At 44.9% G+C, this 19,462-nt stretch overlaps 1 protein-coding gene across 7 annotated transcripts in view; it reads left to right on the forward strand.

Moving 5' to 3' along the window:
* Positions 1-19,462, forward strand: part of cmip (c-Maf inducing protein) — a 260,745-nt gene that overhangs the window by 223,606 nt on the left and 17,677 nt on the right. For 4 of the 7 annotated variants that reach the window (XM_069901342.1, XM_069901344.1, XM_069901349.1 and 1 more), the window contains 4 exons: positions 726-851; positions 10,765-10,881; positions 14,655-14,795; positions 15,757-15,804. In XM_069901342.1, coding sequence (XP_069757443.1) covers positions 726-851; positions 10,765-10,881; positions 14,655-14,795; positions 15,757-15,804 — 432 coding nt within the window. The remainder of the gene's footprint in view (positions 1-725; positions 852-10,764; positions 10,882-14,654; positions 14,796-15,756; positions 15,805-19,462) is intronic. The other 3 variants (XM_069901343.1, XM_069901345.1, XM_069901346.1) reach the window with 2 other exon arrangements.

A 19,462-nucleotide genomic window follows, 5' to 3' on the forward strand; every position in this document is an offset into this window, starting at 1 on the left:
TTTAATACATTTCATTGATTGAATCTGGAAATGATTGTGCATATTAATATACAAAGTGTATTATTTGTCTTTGACCTTATTTGATTATCTTGTCTTTGCACCGCGTACCTTAATTTTCATCTAACAAAAGTCATCCCCTTGAAGTCCCTGTGTGCACAAGCTCAAGGGATTTTGATTGTGAAATTGACCCAACCTTGAAACGTAAATCACGGGATCGCTAAATGTCAGTCTGAGCCAGGTGAAAGCAAACCAGAAATTGACCCAACCTTGAAACGTAAATCACGGGATCGCTAAATGTCAGTCTGAGCCAGGTGAAAGCAAACCAGAAATTAACCCAACCTTGAAACGTAAATCACGGGATCGCTAAATGTCAGTCTGAGCCAGGTGAAAGCAAACCAGAAATTGACCCAACCTTGAAACGTAAATCACGGGATCGCTAAATGTCAGTCTGAGCCAGGTGAAAGCAAACCAGAAATTGACCCAACCTTGAAACGTAAATCACGGGATCGCTAAATGTCAGTCTGAGCCAGGTGAAAGCAAACCAGAAATTGACCCAACCTTGAAACGTAAATCACGGGATCGCTAAATGTCAGTCTGAGCCAGGTGAAAGCAAACCAGAAATTGATCCAACCTTGAAACGTAAATCATGGGATCGCTAAATGTCAGTCTGAGCCAGGTGAAAGCAAACCAGAAACTCAGGAAGATTCATTATTGTATCGTGGCAGGTCCATTCCTGTTTGCTGAGTGTTCGGGCTGGCAAAGATGGTTGGTTCCAGCTCTACAGTCCAGGAGGTGTAGCTTGTGATGACGATGGGGAACTTTTTGCCAGTATGGTACGTGTTTGCAATAATGTGAGTTAACACCTTCTGTTTATGCTATGAACAACAGATAGCATTTTATTGCTAAACGTGCATTTATTTACATGTGATTATGTACATCAATCTAACTGTTTTATCTATTACTGACAAGAGAACATTCTATTTTTGCATAATTCTTTTGCTTTTCATGATCTCGTTCCAAATAAATCAGTTAAAAGTTCAAATTTATTGTCAGAGTGCAAACATCACATATAAACTCTGATATTCTTTGTCCTGTGGGCCAGGCGGAATTTCTACTCATCATTATTTATAAACTGTACCATCGAAGAAAGATACATGTACAAAAGAGACAGGAAAATAATATTCAGTAATAAATCATGTGCAAAGTAAGAATCTTTAAATGAACCTCTGATCAGAGTCTGTAATTTAGGAGTCTGATGATGGAAAGGTTGCAACTGTTCCTGAAACTGGTGATATGTGCCTTGTGGCACCTATACCTCTTTCCTGATCGCAGCAGTGAGAATCCTGAGTGGTGTACACCCTTGATGATTGCTGCTGCTCCCCGACGGCATCATTCCCTGTTGATTTTCTCAATGGTGGAGGGAGTTTTGCCTGTGATGAACTGGGCTGTGTCCATTATCTTTTACAGGGCTTTCTGCTCAGGGACATTGGTGCCCCCATACCAGGCATGCCCCATGGTAGTCACCACACTTTCCACCGCACATCTGTAGAGGTTTGCCAAGGCTTTCATTGGCATCCCAAAACTCCGGAAACTCCTGAGGAAGTCGAGGCACTGATATGCTTTCTTCACAATGACATTTGTGTGTTGGGTCCAGGAAAGATCTTCCAAGATTGTGACTCATAGGAATTTCATTTTGGTCACCCTCTCCACCTCTGATTCCCCAATGATCACTGGATCAGACACCTCTGGTTTTCCCTTCCTGAAGTCCACAATCAGCGTCTTGCTTTTGGTGACATTGAGTGCGAGGTTGTTGTTAGTTCATAGACTCCATCTATATCTTTTTGTGCCAGGGAAAGGCAGCCAGCAGAGAGAAGAACCATCACACATCAGACACATTTTATTCACATTCCTCCCTTCAGGCAAAAGGCTCAGTATGAAATTACCCACCAACCAGATTAAAGACAGTTTCTTCCCTCCTGAATCAACCCTGCAACGGTGCTCTCATTCTTTGTACTAATTGATCATTTTGCCATTCCTCGGGCCTCGCCTGCATCTCCTCCATTCCCTGCTCATTTGGCCTAGTCCACCCCCAGAATCCCCTTCATCCTCACCTACCACCTCACCAGCCTCTGCATCGAACACATTATCTGCCAGAATTTCCGGCACTTACTACAGGATCCCACCACCAGACACATTTTTCCTTCTCCTCCCCTCTCAGCCTTATGTAGGGAACGCTCCCTCCGTGACTCCCTTATGCACTCTTCCCTCCCCACCCATTTCCCCCTACTCTGGCAACTTCAAACAAGGGGAAAAACCGGCACCCACACCTCCTTCATCACCACGGTCTGAGATTCCAAACAGACCTTTCAGGTGAAGCGACACTTCACCTGTACCTCCAAAGAATTCATTTACTGCATCCAGTGCACCATCTGTGGGCTTCTCTACACCAGGGAGACCAGTTGCAGATTAGGAGATCGCTTCTCCCAGCACCTCTCCATCTGCAACAAAAGCGTAGCTAACCATTTAAATTCTGAGTCACATTCTAAAGCTCACACATCTGTCCACGACCTTTCACACTACCCCACCATGACCACCTGCAGATTCTGCACACTTCATTTTTTGGGGCACTCCCCAACCCCAGGGCATGAACATTGAGTTCCTTACATTCCACATTCCAAAAGCTTGCTCTTTTACCCCCTCCCCCCCTTAAATATTTATTTCAGTTCCTACTTTCTCTCTCCACCTAGCCTCCAACTATCATCTCCCACCTCACTACCCCCCTCCCGCCTTCCCCTTTTGTTCGGACATCTCGTGTTCCCCCACACCTTGATGAAGAGCTCCAGCCCGAAACGTGGACTTACCTTTACTTTTGCTACATAAAGGCACTGTTTAACCTGCTGAATTTCTCTTGCATTTGTGTGTTTTTTCACTTAACCACTGGTGTCAACAGAATCCTGTGCTTTACCGTTTTGCCAGTGTAAGGTGTTGATGTGCTTTCTTCATGATGGCACACTTTCCACTATCCTCGAACAAGTGATGTCAACTGAAAGATTGATAAAACCATCATTTGTTCACTTCAGCTCAAAGTAGGGTCTTCTCTGAACTAGTATAGTTATTTGGCTTGTATCTTTTATTATAGAAATGCTGAGAAGCCTACAGTGGTTAAAATAAATGCAGAATACATGATTAGGCATCTGTAAGAGTGGCATTCAGTCTTTCACTGTATTTCTTTTGAGAAACAGAAAGTAGAGTGTTCATTTTCTCCATCATTTATATATTAAATATATGGGCCCGAGGTCCTGTTGCTACCGCCGCCGGAGGCCTGAGGTCCTGCTACCGCCCGGGGGGCCCAAGGTCCTATTGCTGCCGCTGCCGGAGGCCCGAGGACCCGCTGCCACCCAGGGGGCCCGAGGTCCTATTGCTGCCGCCGCCGGAGGCCCGAGGACCTGCCTGAGTCCGCCTGAGGTAATGGCCGCATCGCGGGGAGAGACAGCCAGCCGGGACCAGGCCTGCCCGCACCGCTGCCCGAGCACCGAACACAGGCCGCCGTCGCCAGGCAAACCCCGGCACATCGCACAGCCCAACCGTTGGCAGCCGAGCCCCAGGCCGGGAGCGGTCAATGAGAACTGTTTAGTGTATTTCAGAGTTTAATACACACCTCAAAAACCAATAGTCTAAACACTAACAACTGTGAAATCCATTGCAGAGTTCTCTCCAGTCTTAAAAAATTTTCTACTAGAACTTTTCTTTCTGATCCTCAACCAATGCTGCATCCCCTTTACTCGGCCGCAGCAGGAGTAAACGCACGCAGGCCGATTCCAGGGCGCACCACTCCATAACTGGGGACAGTGGTTGTAGATCTCCAGAAATGGTTCGACCTAAAAGGGGAGGCAGGCCTCTTCAGCCCGGTTAAGCAACCTGCATAGGAGAAGGTCACTCCGATATAAAACCTACGCCCCAAGGACCTCGCTGCCACGTCCCAGCTTGCTTGGCCACGGCACACGAACCATGGGTGTAAAGGGTGGGGCCAGTACTGTGCACACTGCACTCCACCTAAAAGCTCCTTTGCGCAGGCCCGAGGACAGGTCCACGTCCTCCCCCTCAAAAGATGCACACAAACTTAAGCTAGCATGTTGGAACATCAGAACCATGCTAGACAAGGCTGACAGCCACCGACCTGAACGTCGGTCTGCTCTCATCGCACATGAACTCCTCAGACTCGACATCGACATAGCCGCTCTCAGCGAAGTCCGCCTTGCAGATGTAGGCAGCCTCGAAGAACACGGCGCGGGCTACACACTCTACTGGTCTGGCAAGCCTCAGGCTGAACGACGCCTATCTGGTGTTGGCTTCATGGTCAAGAACTCCATTGCCTCCAAACTCGAAAACCTCCCAACAGGCCACTCTGACCGGATCATGTCCATGCGACTCCCCCTTCAAAACAAGCGACGCATCACTCTCATCAGTGTCTATGCTCCAACCCTTCAGGCGGAACCAGCAGAAAAGGACAAGTTCTACACTGATCTGCGCAACCTCATCCAATGCACCCCTACATCCAACAAGGTTGTCATCCTTGGCGACTTCAATGCTCGCGTCGGCAAAGACTCAGAAACCTGGCCAGGAATCCTGGGCAAGCAATGACAACGGGCGCCTCCTGTTGGAACTCTGTGCAGAACAGCGGCTTGTCATTACTAACACCCTTTTCTAGCAGAGAGACAGCGTGAAGACTAACTGGATGCATCCCCGATCCAAACAGTGGCACCTCCTGGACTACGTTCTGGTGCGAGGAAGAGACAAACGAGATGTGCTCCACACGAGGGTCAGGCCCAGCGCGGAATGCCACACTCACCACCGGCTTGTTCGCTGCAAGCTCAACCTTCATTTCAAGCCAAAGTTCAAGAACAGTGGAGCCCCCAGAAAGAGGTTCAATGTTGGAAACTTGCAGTCAGACATAGTGAGAGGAAACTTCCATGCAAACCTCCAAGCAAAGCTCGAGGATGCAAACTGCCTCACGGACACGTCTCCTGAAACCCTCTGGGATCAGTTGAAAATGGCCATACTGCAATCCACTGAAGAGGTACTGGGCTTCTCCTCCAGGAAAAACAAGGACTGGTTTGACGAAAACAACCAGGAAATCCAGGAACTGCTGGCAAAGAAGCAAGCTGCCCACCAGGCTTACCTTGCAAAGCCGTCCTGGCCAGAGAAGAAACAAGCCTTCCGTCTCACATGCAGCCACCTTCAGTGCAAACTCCGGGAGATCCAAAATGAGTGGTGGACTAGCCTCACCAAACGAACCCAGCTTAGCACCGACATTGGCGACTTCAGGGGTTTTTATTAGACACTAAAGGTGGTGTACGGCCCCTCACCCCAAGTCCAAAGCCCTCTGCGCAGCTCAAAAGGCGAAGTCCTCCTCAGTAACAAGATCTCCATCCTCAATCGATGGTCAGAACACTTTCAATCCCTTTTCAGTGCCAACCGCTCAGTCCAAGAATCCGCCCTGCTCCAGCTCCCTCAACAACCCTTGAGGCTAGAGCTGGATGAGGTCCTTACCCGGGAAGAGACATATAAGGCAATTGAACAACTGAAAAGTGGCAAAGCAGCAGGTATGGATGGAATCCCCCCAGAGGTCTGGAAGGCTGGCGGCAAAGCTCTGCATACCAAACTGCATGAGTTTTTCATGCTCTGCTGGGACCAAGGAAAGCTGCCTCAGGACCTTCGCGATGCCATCATCATCAGTCTGAGAAATCAGACTGCTCAAACTACAGGGGAATCATGCTGCTCTCCATTGCAGGCAAAATCTTTGCTAGGCTTCTCCTTAATAGACTAATACCTAGTGTCGCCGAAAATGTCCTCCCAGAATCACAGTGTGGCTTTCGCGCAAACAGAGGAACTACTGACATGGTCTTTGCCCTCAGACAGCTCCAAGAAAAGAGCAGAGAACAAAACAAAGGACTCTACATCACCTTTGTTGACCTCACCAAAGCCTTTGACACCATGAGCCCACCCAAGTTCCTCAACATGGTTATCCAACTGCACGAAAACCAACAAGGTCGGGTCAGATACAGCAATGAGCTCTCCGAACCCTTCTTCATTGACAACGGCGTGAAGCAAGGCTGTGTCCTCGCACCAACCCTCTTTACTATCTTCTTCAGCATGATGCTGAAACAAGCCATGAAAGACCTCAACAATGAAGACGGTGTTTACATCCGGTACCACACGGATGGCAGTTTCTTCAATCTGAGGCGCCTGCAAGCTCACACTAAGACACAAGAGCAACTTGTCCGTGAACTACTCTTTGCAGACGATGCCGCTTTAGTTGCCCGTTCAGAGCCAGCTCTCCAGCGCACGACGTCCTGTTTTGCGGAAACTGCCAAAATGTTTGGCCTGGAAGTCAGCCTGAAGAAAACTGAGGTCCTCCATCAGCCAGCTCCCCACCATGACCACCAGCCCCCCCCACATCTCCATCGGGCACACAGAACTCAAAACGGTCAACCAGTTTACCTACCTCAGCTGCACCATTTCATCTGATGCAAGGATCGACAAAGAGATAGACAACAGACTCGCCAAGGCAAATAGCGCCTTTGGAAGACTACACAAAAGAGTCTGGAAAAACAAGAAGAAACACACAAAGATCAGCATGTACAGAGGCGTTGTCATACCCACGCTCCTGTTCAGCTCCAAATAATGGGTCCTCTACCGGCATCACCTACGGCTCCTAGAATGCTTCCATCAGCGCTGTCTTCGCTCCATCCTCAACATTCATTGGAATGACTTCATCACTAACATCGAAGTACTCGAGCTGGCAGAGTCCGCAAGCATCGAATCCATGCTGCTGAAGACCCAACTCCGCTGGGTGGGTCACGTCTCCAGAATGGAGGACCATTGCCTTCCCAAGATCGTGTTCTATGGCGAACTCTCCACTGGCCACCGAGACAAAGGTGTACTAAAGAAGAGGTACAAGGACTGCTTAAAGAAATCTCTTGGTGCCTGCCACATTGACCACCGCCAGTGGGCTGATATCGTCTCCAACCGTGCATCTTGGCGCCTCACAGTTCGGCGGGCAGCAACCTCCTTTGAAGAAGACCGCAGAGCCCACCTCACTGATAAAAGACAAAGGAGGAAAAACCCAACACCCAACCCCAACCAACCAATTTTCCCTTGCAACCGCTGCAACCGTGCCTGCCTGTCCCGCATCGGACTTGTCAGTCACCAACGAGCCTGCAGCAGACGTGGACATATCCCTCCATAAATCTTCATCCGCGAAGCCAAGCCAAAGAGAGATATGGAGTCCACCTGAAATTTACTCATGGATCACCACCTTTGGTGGATTTTGACAGAGTAGCGAACTCCAGCCTCTTTCAACTTGTCAGTGATCCCAGGAATCAAACGGCAATTGGCCTTTAAAGTAGCAAGTTTGAAAGAAAAATCTGCTCAATGCCGGCTGGTGTCAGATGCCGTCATCTCACGCCAGGGACTGATGGCCTCGACCCCCTAGTACAATGCAGATGCCGGCGTTGAGATCAGGCAAGCGTGAAATGAGCAATCACTCTCTCTTCTGCGTCATGTAGGCTCTTCCAATTAAAGGTAGAACAGACCAAACACCGGGGATGGACCCTTGCAAGTGTGAAAGCATTCAGTGTCCTGCTTAGGAGTGGTCCAGAGTGAAAGGCCAAACTCCCTTTCCTATCCCGGTTTAGTCGGCTACAAGTGTGAAAGGGGCTTCTGATTCAGGATCTAGCAGCACTGAAGGAGGACATTAGGCTCATTGTGCCTGTGATATTCCTTGAAAGCATTGTCTGATTGGTCATCGTTCCCTTGGCCCTGCTGCCTTCCACCTCCAGAGTGAAGCTTGACTGATTCACGTTTGAGGTTGACAAAACTGCACCATTGAGCATCCATTAGAGATTCTGTGTGTTTGGAAGGCATAGACCAGGCTATTACCTTTCATCCTGGAGCTGCTTGGTAACTCCAGACCTATATAGTAGTTTGTCAAAGGTCAAATGGGTAGAGGGTGGAAGGGAGAGAGCATGGCTCATGTGGCGGAGGATGGGGTTAGTATGGGGGAGAGTTAACTCGTGAGTCAGAGATCTGGTTTGTTTTTAAGGAGGTCCAACCTGGTCTTCCTGGCCCCATATTTTCATTTGAATCACAGAGAGAAACACCATGGAAAAAGGTCAGTCACCCCCATTGCATTATTCATGTTCCTCCTGCATTAATCCCACTTTCAATTCTCCTCACATTCTCATCAACCCTCCACAACACGCCCCCACCCCAACCAAATTCTAATTCTCACCTGAAGAGAAACAGATAAGTCTGCAGATGCTGTGATTGTAATGAAAACACAGAAATGTTGGAGGAACTCAGCCGGTCTCGCAGCGTCCATAGCAGGTAACTGAAGTTTCGGGCCCAAGCCCTTCTTCGAGGTATGAGTAAAGGCGGGCAGCTGGGGAGGGTAGAATGGGCAGGGGGAGGAGTACAGACTAACAAACAAAGGGTGATAATTGGACATGCATAGAACCGGGGGGGGGGGGGGGGGTGGGGGGGGGGAGGAAGTTCTATCATCCACCTGCACACTAACAGCAGTTTACAATGTATTGGACATGGGATGAAACTCACATGATCAGAGAGAATATGCAAACTCCAAACAGATAGCACCCAAGGCCAAGGTTGGACCAGGGTCTCTGACTCAATGAAGCAATTGCTCTGAGAACTGTACAATATTATTCAATATTCTCCTGGTTGGGAAGCAAGATCTCAAGTATGTTCATAAACCTAATTTGTATGACAAAGGAAGTGGCCACATTAAACAAATAGAAGTGTAGCAATAATGGGGCAGTACCAGTACCTTGTCAGCAGGTTAAGATCCCATTTACACCAAGAAAACCTCACATTCAGAATGAGAATACCGAAAAGAGGTGGTCTGCATTTAATTTATTATCACGAGCACATCCTTTTTGGGCAAGAGTTCCAAATAGAATATATTAGCTAAAAGCTTACAACGAGTTCATTGGAACATCGCATAAGAAATAGGAACAGGAGAAGCCCATCTGGCCCATTGAGCCTGCTCTGTCTTTCAATAAGATCATGACTGATGTGGCCATGGATTCAGCTGGACTTAATGGCCAGTGACTCTAACCCCCTAGTTCCACAATTATTCAAAAATCAATCTCTCCGTGTCTCAAATATATTTAATAAGGCAGCCACTACTGCTTCATTGGGCAATCAATTCCTATCTGTAACCATTTTATAAACAGAAGCTGATGATTGGTGAATAAATAGGACCAATGTATTAGTTGTATCAGACAAGTTCCAGTCCTCCTTCCACATCAAGTCTTTCATCAATGAACTTCAGTTGAATCTTTCAGAGTTGAGGATCAATCTCTGGCAGAATTAAGTGAACCTGTACTGGTTTCACTGCCTGTTTCCCAGGAATGTTCCTGATTTGTCCAGGTCAACGAGCTGAAGGAGGACTAGCCCCATTCACACTGGCACTTTAACCCAGTAATTAACCGCCAGTCTATCAGTTAACGTGCCGGTGTGAACGCTCGCGAACAGGCACGCAGGCGTCAGATTGCCCCGGGGATGAACCGTCTAGAGAGGGTGTATCATCATGGATCCACCCAGTGTGAAAGGTGTGTAGGACATCACCGCTGGAAGATAGGTGCTCCTTTGCTCTGGGATGCCGGGTGGTGAGTGTGAAAGGGCACAGAGAACCGGTTAACATTGGTCAAGAGTGAACAGCAAAAACTCTATTTTGAACCAGTTCGTTAAACTGCCAATTTATCGGTTATCTAACGTGAAAAGGGCTATTGTTGTATTACACAATCTCCTTCCTTTTAACCTGACATTGTCCTGTTGAGTTGACGACTGGTTATTGCTCGTCTCCTTTCCATCCAACTTATTTAGTCTGCAGGTGGTGACACAGAAGGTTGTGTATTTCAATTGGAGCGGATTTCACAGTTTATGAGTGGCTGGCTGTTGCTGGGGTAAATGCTGCTTCCCTCCATTCTTCATGTAATCTTCCCTCCTCCTCTTGGGCGTTGGTTGGGGCATGGAGTATCTCACTGTCTTGCCCTAACGCTGCTGGAGCTAGTCTGTGATTTAAAAACATCTGAATTAAAAGTTATTGTCATAAAAATGTCACAAAATTCATTGTTTTGTGGCAGCGTCAAACAGTACAAACATTTATGTAAATAATCTTTCAAAGTAATAATGCAAGAAAACATCAAAGTAAGGCAGCGTCTGTGGTTCATTGATCATTCAGGAATTTGATGGCAGCTGTCCTTGTGCCGCTGAGTCCTCATCTTCAGGCTCCTGTACCTTTTTCCCAATGGTAGCTGAGTGAAGAGGGTGTGGCCTGGTTGGTGGGGGTCCTTGAGGATAGAGGCCACTTTCTTAAGACACCTCCTCATGTAGATGGAGTAAAGTCCGGTGCCCGTGATGTCACAGGCCGAGTAAACAACCTTCTGGAGATTTTTCTTCTCCTGAGTGTTGGTACCTCTATGCCAGACAGTGATATAGCCATCCAGAATGGCCTCCACGGTACATCTGTAGAGGTTTTCGAGAGTCTTCGGTGACCTACCGAATCTCCTCAAATTCCTCACAAAGTATCGTCACTGCCGAACATCTAAGTGGACTAAGATTTGCAATTCAGAAATCTGTGAGAATAACAATGTGTGTGCATGCATGCCTGTACATTCTTGTAGTGTGCATGTGGTAATGCATTGTTTGTCTTACAAATGGAATGGTATATTGTTTCCGCAGGTGCACATTTTAATGGGTTCCTGTTACAAGACAAAGAAATTCCTGTTATCCCTGGCTGAGAACAAGCTGGGGCCTTGTACGCTGCTGGCTTTGAGAGGAAATCAAACAATGGTAGAGGTAGGACTCACACATCACAGTGATGTCTATCTGCTCATGAACAGTGTATTGTTCTTCACTTGTATTTTTTGCAGCAAATTTTGCAATGCCATTGTGCACATTCTTATGACGATAGGAAAGAGGAGTATTTCTATCATTCCCAGTTGTGAAGCTTAGCTTTACAGTAAATATTGCTTGTTTTGCAAGTGAAGTCAACTAGGAGTACACAACCACTTACTGGCTGGGCCTTTTTCATTTATTTTTAATTTTGTCGCATTTCTGGCTGGAAGTGACATTTGCAGATCCATCTGTGACTGTTTTTTTGTGCCAGGAGCATTCTTGAAGATTTCAGAGAGAGATAGATCCTTCCTAATCTCACCTCAAGCCTTTCTGTTCATTATTAGCTTTCACATAGGGAACATTCAGGGTCAGATATACAGTACATACCAAAGAGTGCCAAGTTTGTTCATGCCTGTCTTGCAAGCTAGAAGGTCTAAATAGGATCAAAATATCAAGGCATTCGGTGTTACGTAACTAACAAAATGTTTGGCTGCCTTGCCTCCTTTCAGGGAAGTGATAAAGAAAATTGCCATTCTGCATAATTTGTCCAATAAACTTCAAATAAAGGTATGAGAACTGAAAAGTGGGCCTCAAGGATTTATTTCCCTCTCCAAGAGAGCTGTTTCTTCAAGATCTGCTTATCAATTAAATCTTGCGTTTACTTGAAGTGATTTTTTAGAAATCTCATGAGCAGGTTACCGAAACAAAATTGGCAACAACACAATAATCAGATGAATAAAAATTGAACATTCTTGCACATTGGGCACTGATTTTATATGAAGGCTCGGAAAAAAACCCCTATGATTTAGAATACCAGACCAGGACAGTCATGTACCTCGATCATGGCGGTCAATCAAAGGGTTATAATTAAGCAATATTTCTTTGATGATATTCATAAATTGTACAAGCGAAACACAACTGGCTCCAGGCACTGAATCATGGTGATAAATGATTGTTTTGTGTACAGTACTAAACATTGTAAAAGTTTATTTAAAAAAGATCATTTGCTTACTCATCCAAGGTTACTGTAAAATAAAACAATATAACAAATAAACTTTGATCTTAAAGAGATACAGTTTCAAGAGAAAGTCATTGGAAATTCCAAATCAAAAGGAAGATTAAGGATGCAACTGATATTTGGAGGTTCTCACATTACAATTATGTGCATCATTAAGTTTAGATTAAGGACCAACTTTTGAGTGAAATAAAAGTTTGGCTCATTAAATCTTACAGTGGCAGCCAACTGGTTACAATTAATCTGTTATTTCTGTTCACATTAAGTTAATAAACTTCAGCACACCAAAGTTCAGAGAGAGAAATCTTGGACTCAAAGTGAGCTCTGCATTGTCCCAAAGCAATTTATAATAATTCCTATCACTGTGGAAATACAGGACACCTGGTGATTGATCTACACATGGCAACAAATCCATAGATTCACCATCCTCTGACTAAAGAAATGTCTCCTTATCTGATCTAAATAGGCGTCGTTTGATTCTGAAGCTGTGCCCTCTGGTCCAAGACTCTCGCCACACTGGAAAAATCTTTTCCACATCCACTCTCTTTAATCCCTTTCAATATTCAGTATCTTTTGAGGAAGTCCCTCCTCATCCATCTAAACTCCAGTGAGTACAGAGCCGTCAAGTGCTCTTCATATGTTTTCATCGCTGGGATCATTCTCATAAACCACTGGACCCTCTCCAGTTCCAGTCCATTCATCCTTAGAACCAGGGCTAAACATTGCTCACAATATGTGATTCAAATGTGGTCTGACCAATGCCTTCAAGCCTCAGCCTTACACCTTTGCCTTTATATTCTCGACATCTAGAAATGAAAGATAACATTGCATTTGCCTTTTTGCCACCACCTCAACCTGTCGAGAATCCTGGCTAGGACTCGAGTCCCTTTGGACCTTCACTTTCTCCAATATACCATCCGCCATCTCTTTTGCCCGTTTTCCCAAACTACCCAAGTCCCTCTGCAGACTCCCTGCCCCTCCACTTGTTTTCATATCATTCACAAACTTGGCCAAAAAGCCATTAGGTTCATCATCTAAATCATTTAAATGCCACGTAAAAAGTATGGGACTCAACACCGAGCCCTGCAAAACACCACTAGTTGCCACCAGCCAGCCAGAAAAAGCCCCCTTTATTGCCACTCTTTGCTTACTTCCAGTCTGCCAATTTTGTGTCTATACTAGTACCTTTCCTGTAACACCATGAGCTCCTATCTTGTTTAGCAACTCGTGTGCGGCACCTTGTCAAAGGCCTTCTGAAAAGCCATCTCATAGTTATTCCACAAATTCCTTCTCTTGGGATACAGTGCGAACCTGATTTTTCCAATGTACCTGCATATTGAAGTCCTCTATGACCACAATAGCATTGTCTTTTTTTTTAAACACACCTTCTCTGGCCACTGTAATAATTGACACCTTTTATCCTGGCTGCCATATGGCTGCCATCAGGGTCTCTTTACCCTTGCAGTTTCTCAGCTCTACCCACGAGATTTCTACACCATTTTATCCTATATCCTTTCTTGCCAAGGATTTGGTATCACTTTTTTACCAATAGATCCACTCTACCTGCCTGTGGTTTCAATAAGATGTGTGTCCTTGGATGTTTAACTCTGACCTGTAATCCTCCTTCAGCCGCATCTCTGTAACACCCACAATGTCATACCTGCTGATTTCTAACTGCACTTTGTTTCGTACCCAGCGTGCATTTAAATACAACATCTTCAATCCCATGTTCACCATCCTTCTCCAATTTGTCTCCATGCTGCCAGAGTTTATTTTTTAATCATTTTCTAAACTTTCTGTCCTATCGTTTATTCTAAAGACTTCAATAACCTCTCTTTCTCTCTCTTCTTTCTTTAGCTTTATCCATACATTTCCAATCTGTGAACCCATCACCTGGTATTTAGATTAAAGCCCAAATATTTGCCCTTGTTATGTGATTGGCCAGGACCCTGCACAGTTCAGATGGAGTCCATCCCATCGGAATAGCTCCCCTCCTTCCCCATATTGGTGCCAAAGATCCACAAATTCAAGCCCACTTCTACATCAGACTTTAAGACACGCATTTAACGATCAAATCTCATCAAACCCGTGCCAATTTGCACATAGCTCAGGAGGCAGCCTAGAGGTGATTACCTTATTGGTTCTGCTTTTTTAATTTAGTCCTTAGTTGTTCATTCTACCCATGTTGCTGTTCATTCTACCCACATGGATCACAACTGGATCTTTCCCCTCCCACTCAGAATTCCTCTGCAGGTTAGTTAAGTGAGATATGTTGAACCCAGGCAGGCAACTCGCAAGAGAGAATGGTGTATATTCCTCTGACTATATACCATCCCCAATTGCCACTTAATTTCTCTTCTCTCCCCCTCTTGAATGTCTCCCTGAACCACAGTGCCAGAGTCAGGTCACTCATTCCTCCTCCAGCCCCTCTCTCACTCACTCTCACACCAACTCCTGTTGCTCTTGTTTTGTGTGCGGCAGTGCTGTGGGCTGTTTGATTGGGAGCCTCAACTCCCCTCCTCATGTTAATGTTATAGTGCTAAAAGGGCATCTGTGATGAAACAGTAGTCTCTCAGCTTTGATTTTAAATTGTCACCCTTGGGAAGTCACTGTGCTCTTAGAGGAACAGGGGCAATTATTGTCTAATGGTCAATGGGATGTTAATCCTTGGTAAAATATCTTGACTTTAAAAATAAACGTTGATTTCTTCAAACTCTAGATCTTGTGCTTGATGCTTGAGTACAACATTATAGACAACAACGACACACAGCTTCAAATTATATCCACGTTGGAAAGCACCGATGTTGGAAAGAAAATGTATGAACAACTCTGTGACAGACAAAGAGAGTTAAAAGAGTTGGTAGGTTTTGATAGATTTCTATTTGGCTGTGGCTTTGTGCGATATCCTCTCATTTTGGTGGTCCCTCACTGTCAATTGTAGCCTGAGCTATTAGTTTGTTAAATTTAGTTTTTCTATCATTCGATTGTATCAGTACAATCCGATTAAATAGCGTTCTCCAGTCCACGATGCAAAAACTCTGCAAGCACTCATACAGACATGCAGCAAAACAATATATAAACATAGAACAACGTGTGAAACTGCTAAAATAACTCCCCGTGACTCTACAATTTAGTCATGAGGAGTTGTTTTAGCAGTTCCGCAGTCAAGCAGCAGTCTCACTGCCCCGTGGGAAGAAGCTGCTCTTCAGCCTGGCGGTTCTGGCTCTGAGATACTCCTGTAACTTATTCCTAATGGGAGTATCTGGAAGATGCTGTATGCGGGGTGTGAGGGACCCTTACAGATTAGCTGATGAATTATTCCTCTGCCTTTCCCATGGCTGCCCAGCATTCCTGTAAGAGAGATAAAACAAAATGTTTTTGACTTCTCAACCTCTCTTCAGGGAAGTATGTATGACAGCCTTTCTGAGGAGATTCACTGTCTGTGATTTATTCAATTACCAGTGAAAAGTCCAGAAGAATGTGCAAGTGAAAATTATATACTGATCCATTTGTCTTCATTTGAAGTTTGGGAACCAACCAGAAAAGCTTACTCTGTGCAAGTGGCGCAGGTTCTCACTTCTAAAAATAAGACTAATATTACTTATTTTAAGAGCAGAAGTAATTATGTTTTTAATTATTAATCAACTTTACATAAGTGTGGGATTTCAGATTCTGATATCACGTAACACACTGATACATTTTACTAAGGGGCAGAGAAGAGAGGAAGTTAATAATGGACGACAGAATCTATCTTCAGTGTTCAATGTTACGGTTATTGCTAATAGAATAACAGGATATTCATTTGATTTTTTTTCTTGTAGCAAAGGAAGGGTGGACCCACACGACTAACACTGCCTTCAAAATCCACAGTAAGTTGGGATTTAAACTGATATTTTTCTATTTACAATTCTCCTTTGAGGCATAAACATTATGTGATTAAACATCACATTTAGCTTTGGAAGTTTCACAATAAGAATGAATGCAGTTTGCAACTTTCAGCTTTAAACTAATTAGAAATCCAACATCTTGAAGATCTGTTCTTCTAATCCATCTGGTGAAATAAGACCTGCCACCATGATAAAAATCCAAGTTAAAGTGAGCTCCCCCCACCCCCCCGCCCCCTCAAAGTCTGACCTTTCCCATCCTGTATCTGAATGGGAAAGTAACTGTACTTGGAAGTAACCTGATTGCTGCTTTCATGTTGAACCCTGCACCAGGGCTGAGCATGGAGCAAAAAAGATGAGAAAGGAAGAAGTGAGACAGGCAGCGAGCAGCAGAAACCACAGAAGGGGGAACCTTGCGGGAGGGTCTCCCCCTGAAGAGAGGAGGAAATTTTCAAAAGCTGCATCACTTGAGGAGACCTCACAGTTGAGTAAGAAAGTGGAAGCAAAAGAGACTACAGGTGTGCTGGAATCTTGAGCAAGCAATAATCTGAGATCATTAATATGTATTTAAATAGAACCTTTCAGAACATTGCAAGGGTAATTCCTGTAGCCATGCTTGATTGAGGTGAGGGGGTCACGTGCAATTGTCCCCTATTAAAAAAGGGAGGTCATTGGGAGATGATACAATAGGGAGAGGGAGAATCATAATTGCTGCCTGTTGGGGTGGAGGGAGCAAAATGACAGGCATCGTCTAATAGGAGCAGGAGTAGCCACAGTCAATTTCCCTTGGAATCAGAGGAATCAACCTGGCAATGGCATTGTGATAGTACAGACCTATCACCAATGTATATAGTTACAGTATCCAGAGTGTAATGACTGTGCTTACAGCGATTGGCTGAGAGCTTAGCCACGCCTACTGTCTGGACCTTAAAGGGTTGTGTCCCTAGCCAGGTCGGATCATTCCGGACTGGTCGGCCACCTGTGAAGAGCTCCTGTCTTTTGCTAATAAAAGCCTTGGTTTGGATCAACAAGTCTTTGGTTCTTTCGACGAGCACTACAGGCATGACCTAGCATACTGTGAAACGTGGGATCAGGAGGCCTGGCATGCTTTTGGAGGGGGACGATGAGCAAGTTTCGGGTCCAGGTGTGGAAGTGGGAGGACAACAGCAAGATTATGGGGAGCACAGATGTGGCTCACTGAATTTTCTCAAGCCATTAAGAGCATAATCCCAAAGCTGCTGTTGTGGAAGCTGATGCCTGTGGCTTGAGAGGTCATAGATCAGCTAAGAGAGAAAAACACTGCCCACTGTCTTGGCTGTAATATCCCGTACCAGGTAATTGGAGTTGGACTCCTAGGTCAATGTGTCCCACCAACCTGTGAATAGGAGATGAGTAATCGAATCCACCTCACTGTCTTATTACCTGACTAAATCAACATACGACAGAGGATTATCTGGATCTGTGACTCAATGCTACACTGCATGATAAGTCACCAGGGTTTGCCATTCATTTCCCCCGCCCCCCACCAAATGGATTCATTGTTAATCCTTTGGTGCCTGTTACTTCTTTTATGTTTCTCTGTTAGCCATACTCTTTGAAGCGATTGCAATCAGAGGAAGATAGAGGTTCAAAGATACAGCCATCTTTGTGAATTATATTTAATGCACACATTGGAGTTGGCTCTAACCTAAACTTAAAGACTTAACCAGTAATTGGGTTTATTTCTTTTGCTTTTCCTCAATGTATTTTCATCCTTTTTAAAGGAGTTTCGATACTGAGAGCAGTGTTAAACATGGACAAATTGACTATGAATGTCATGCTTTGATTTTGGCAACTCTATTTTTCAAATGGATTTGGCAAAATAAGCTACCAAACAGAATGATTTGTAAGATTGTTAAACGTTTGATTCTTAGTGAAATCATCTGTAACTTTGTGAAGCATTTAGAAATTAAGAGAAAGCCAAGGTATTGTCCCTCTTGGTTCTGTATCCATTGTATGTAAATTAAAATGACTATTATAGAGTAAGGGAATTGCAGTGGTGGCTTGCCTCATTAATCTCAACATGATTGATAAGAACAAATAACCATCATGTTGTCAGGCAAATCCTGGTGAGAAATTATGTTCAAATGGGTACAAGTCCTCCCTCCTTTTCCAAAGATCATTCATTCAAAGCATGTAAAGCTTTGACTGTGGTTATGCAACTGGTTGGGCAATAGCTTGGTGATTTTAATTGAAAAGCTAAAGAGGTCCAACTCAGAATCAGAATTTATTGTCATGAACAAGTCATGGTATCTGGTGTTTTGTGGCAGCGTCATCGTGCAAACATTCATATTATAATCATCTTACAACATTACTATAACTAAAAATAAAAATATTAGTGCACGAAAAGTCAGGCAGTGTCCTTGGTTCATTGATTATTCAGGAATCTGATGGCAGCAGGGAGGAAGCTGTCCCAGTGCCACTGAGTGCTCGTCTTTAGGCTCCTGTACCTTTTCCCCAATGGTAACAGAGTGAAGAGGGTATGGTCTGGGTGGTGGGGATCTTTGAGGAAAGAGACTGCTTTTTTAAGACATTGCCTCATGTAGATGTCCTCGATGGAGTGAAGTCTGGTGCCTGTGATGTTAACAACCCTCTGGAGTTTATTCTTGTCCTGAGAGTTGGCACCGCTGTACCAGGCAGTGATGCAATCTGCCAGAATGCTCTCCATTGTACACCTGTAGAAGTACAGCCATTAGCGAGCCTTCTTTGTGATTGCATGACATAGAGGCTCCAGTATAGATCCTTGGAGATGCTAATGCCCAGGAATTTTAAGTTCTTGACCCTCTCGACTACCGAGCCCACTATGAGGACTGGGTCGTGTTTCCCTGACTTCCTCCTGAAGTCCACAATCATCTCCTTGGTTTTGCTAATGTTGAGCGCAAAGTTGTTGTTATTACTCCATTCAAAGAGCTGATCTATCTCCCACCTTTACGCTTCCTCATTGCCATTTGTGATTCTTCCGACAACTGTGGTGTCACCAAATAACTTGTAGCTAACATTTAAGTTATGCCTGGCCACACAGACAGGGGTGTATGTTGAGTAGAGCAGTGAGCTAAGCACGCATCCTTGGATTGCACCTGTGTTGATAATTCGTACTAACTATGGTCTTCTTATGAGAAAGTCAAGGATACAGTTGCAGAGTGGGGTACTGAGTTTTTAGCTTCTTGACCAGCACTGAGGGAATAATGGTATTGAAGGCCAAGCTTTAGTCGATGAAGTGCAGCCATTTGTTGCTGTTTTCGAGGTGATCCAGAGCTGAGTGGAGAGCCAGCGATATTGCATCTGCTGTTGAGCAATTGTGATGATAGGCAAATTGCAGTGGGTCCAGATCTTTGCTCAGATACATGTTAATTCTGGCCATGACCAGCCTCTCAAAGCATTTCATTATAGTCGAAGTTAGTGCTACTGGGCGGTAGTCGTTGGGGCAGCCAAATTGAGTAATGTACAGGTATATGGGCAGTAAATTTGAATGTAATCCTTACTGGGGATGTGAGTTTCAGGCTCTTGATGTGAATGGAGCATTTTCTACATGGAGAAAATCATCAGGTCAAACAGGGTACTTTATATAAAGTTTCCTATTTGACTTGCTGAATTTCTCCAGTGT

This window comes from Narcine bancroftii, chromosome 10 (genome assembly GCF_036971445.1).
Source record: "Narcine bancroftii isolate sNarBan1 chromosome 10, sNarBan1.hap1, whole genome shotgun sequence".
NCBI lineage: Eukaryota > Metazoa > Chordata > Chondrichthyes > Torpediniformes > Narcinidae > Narcine > Narcine bancroftii.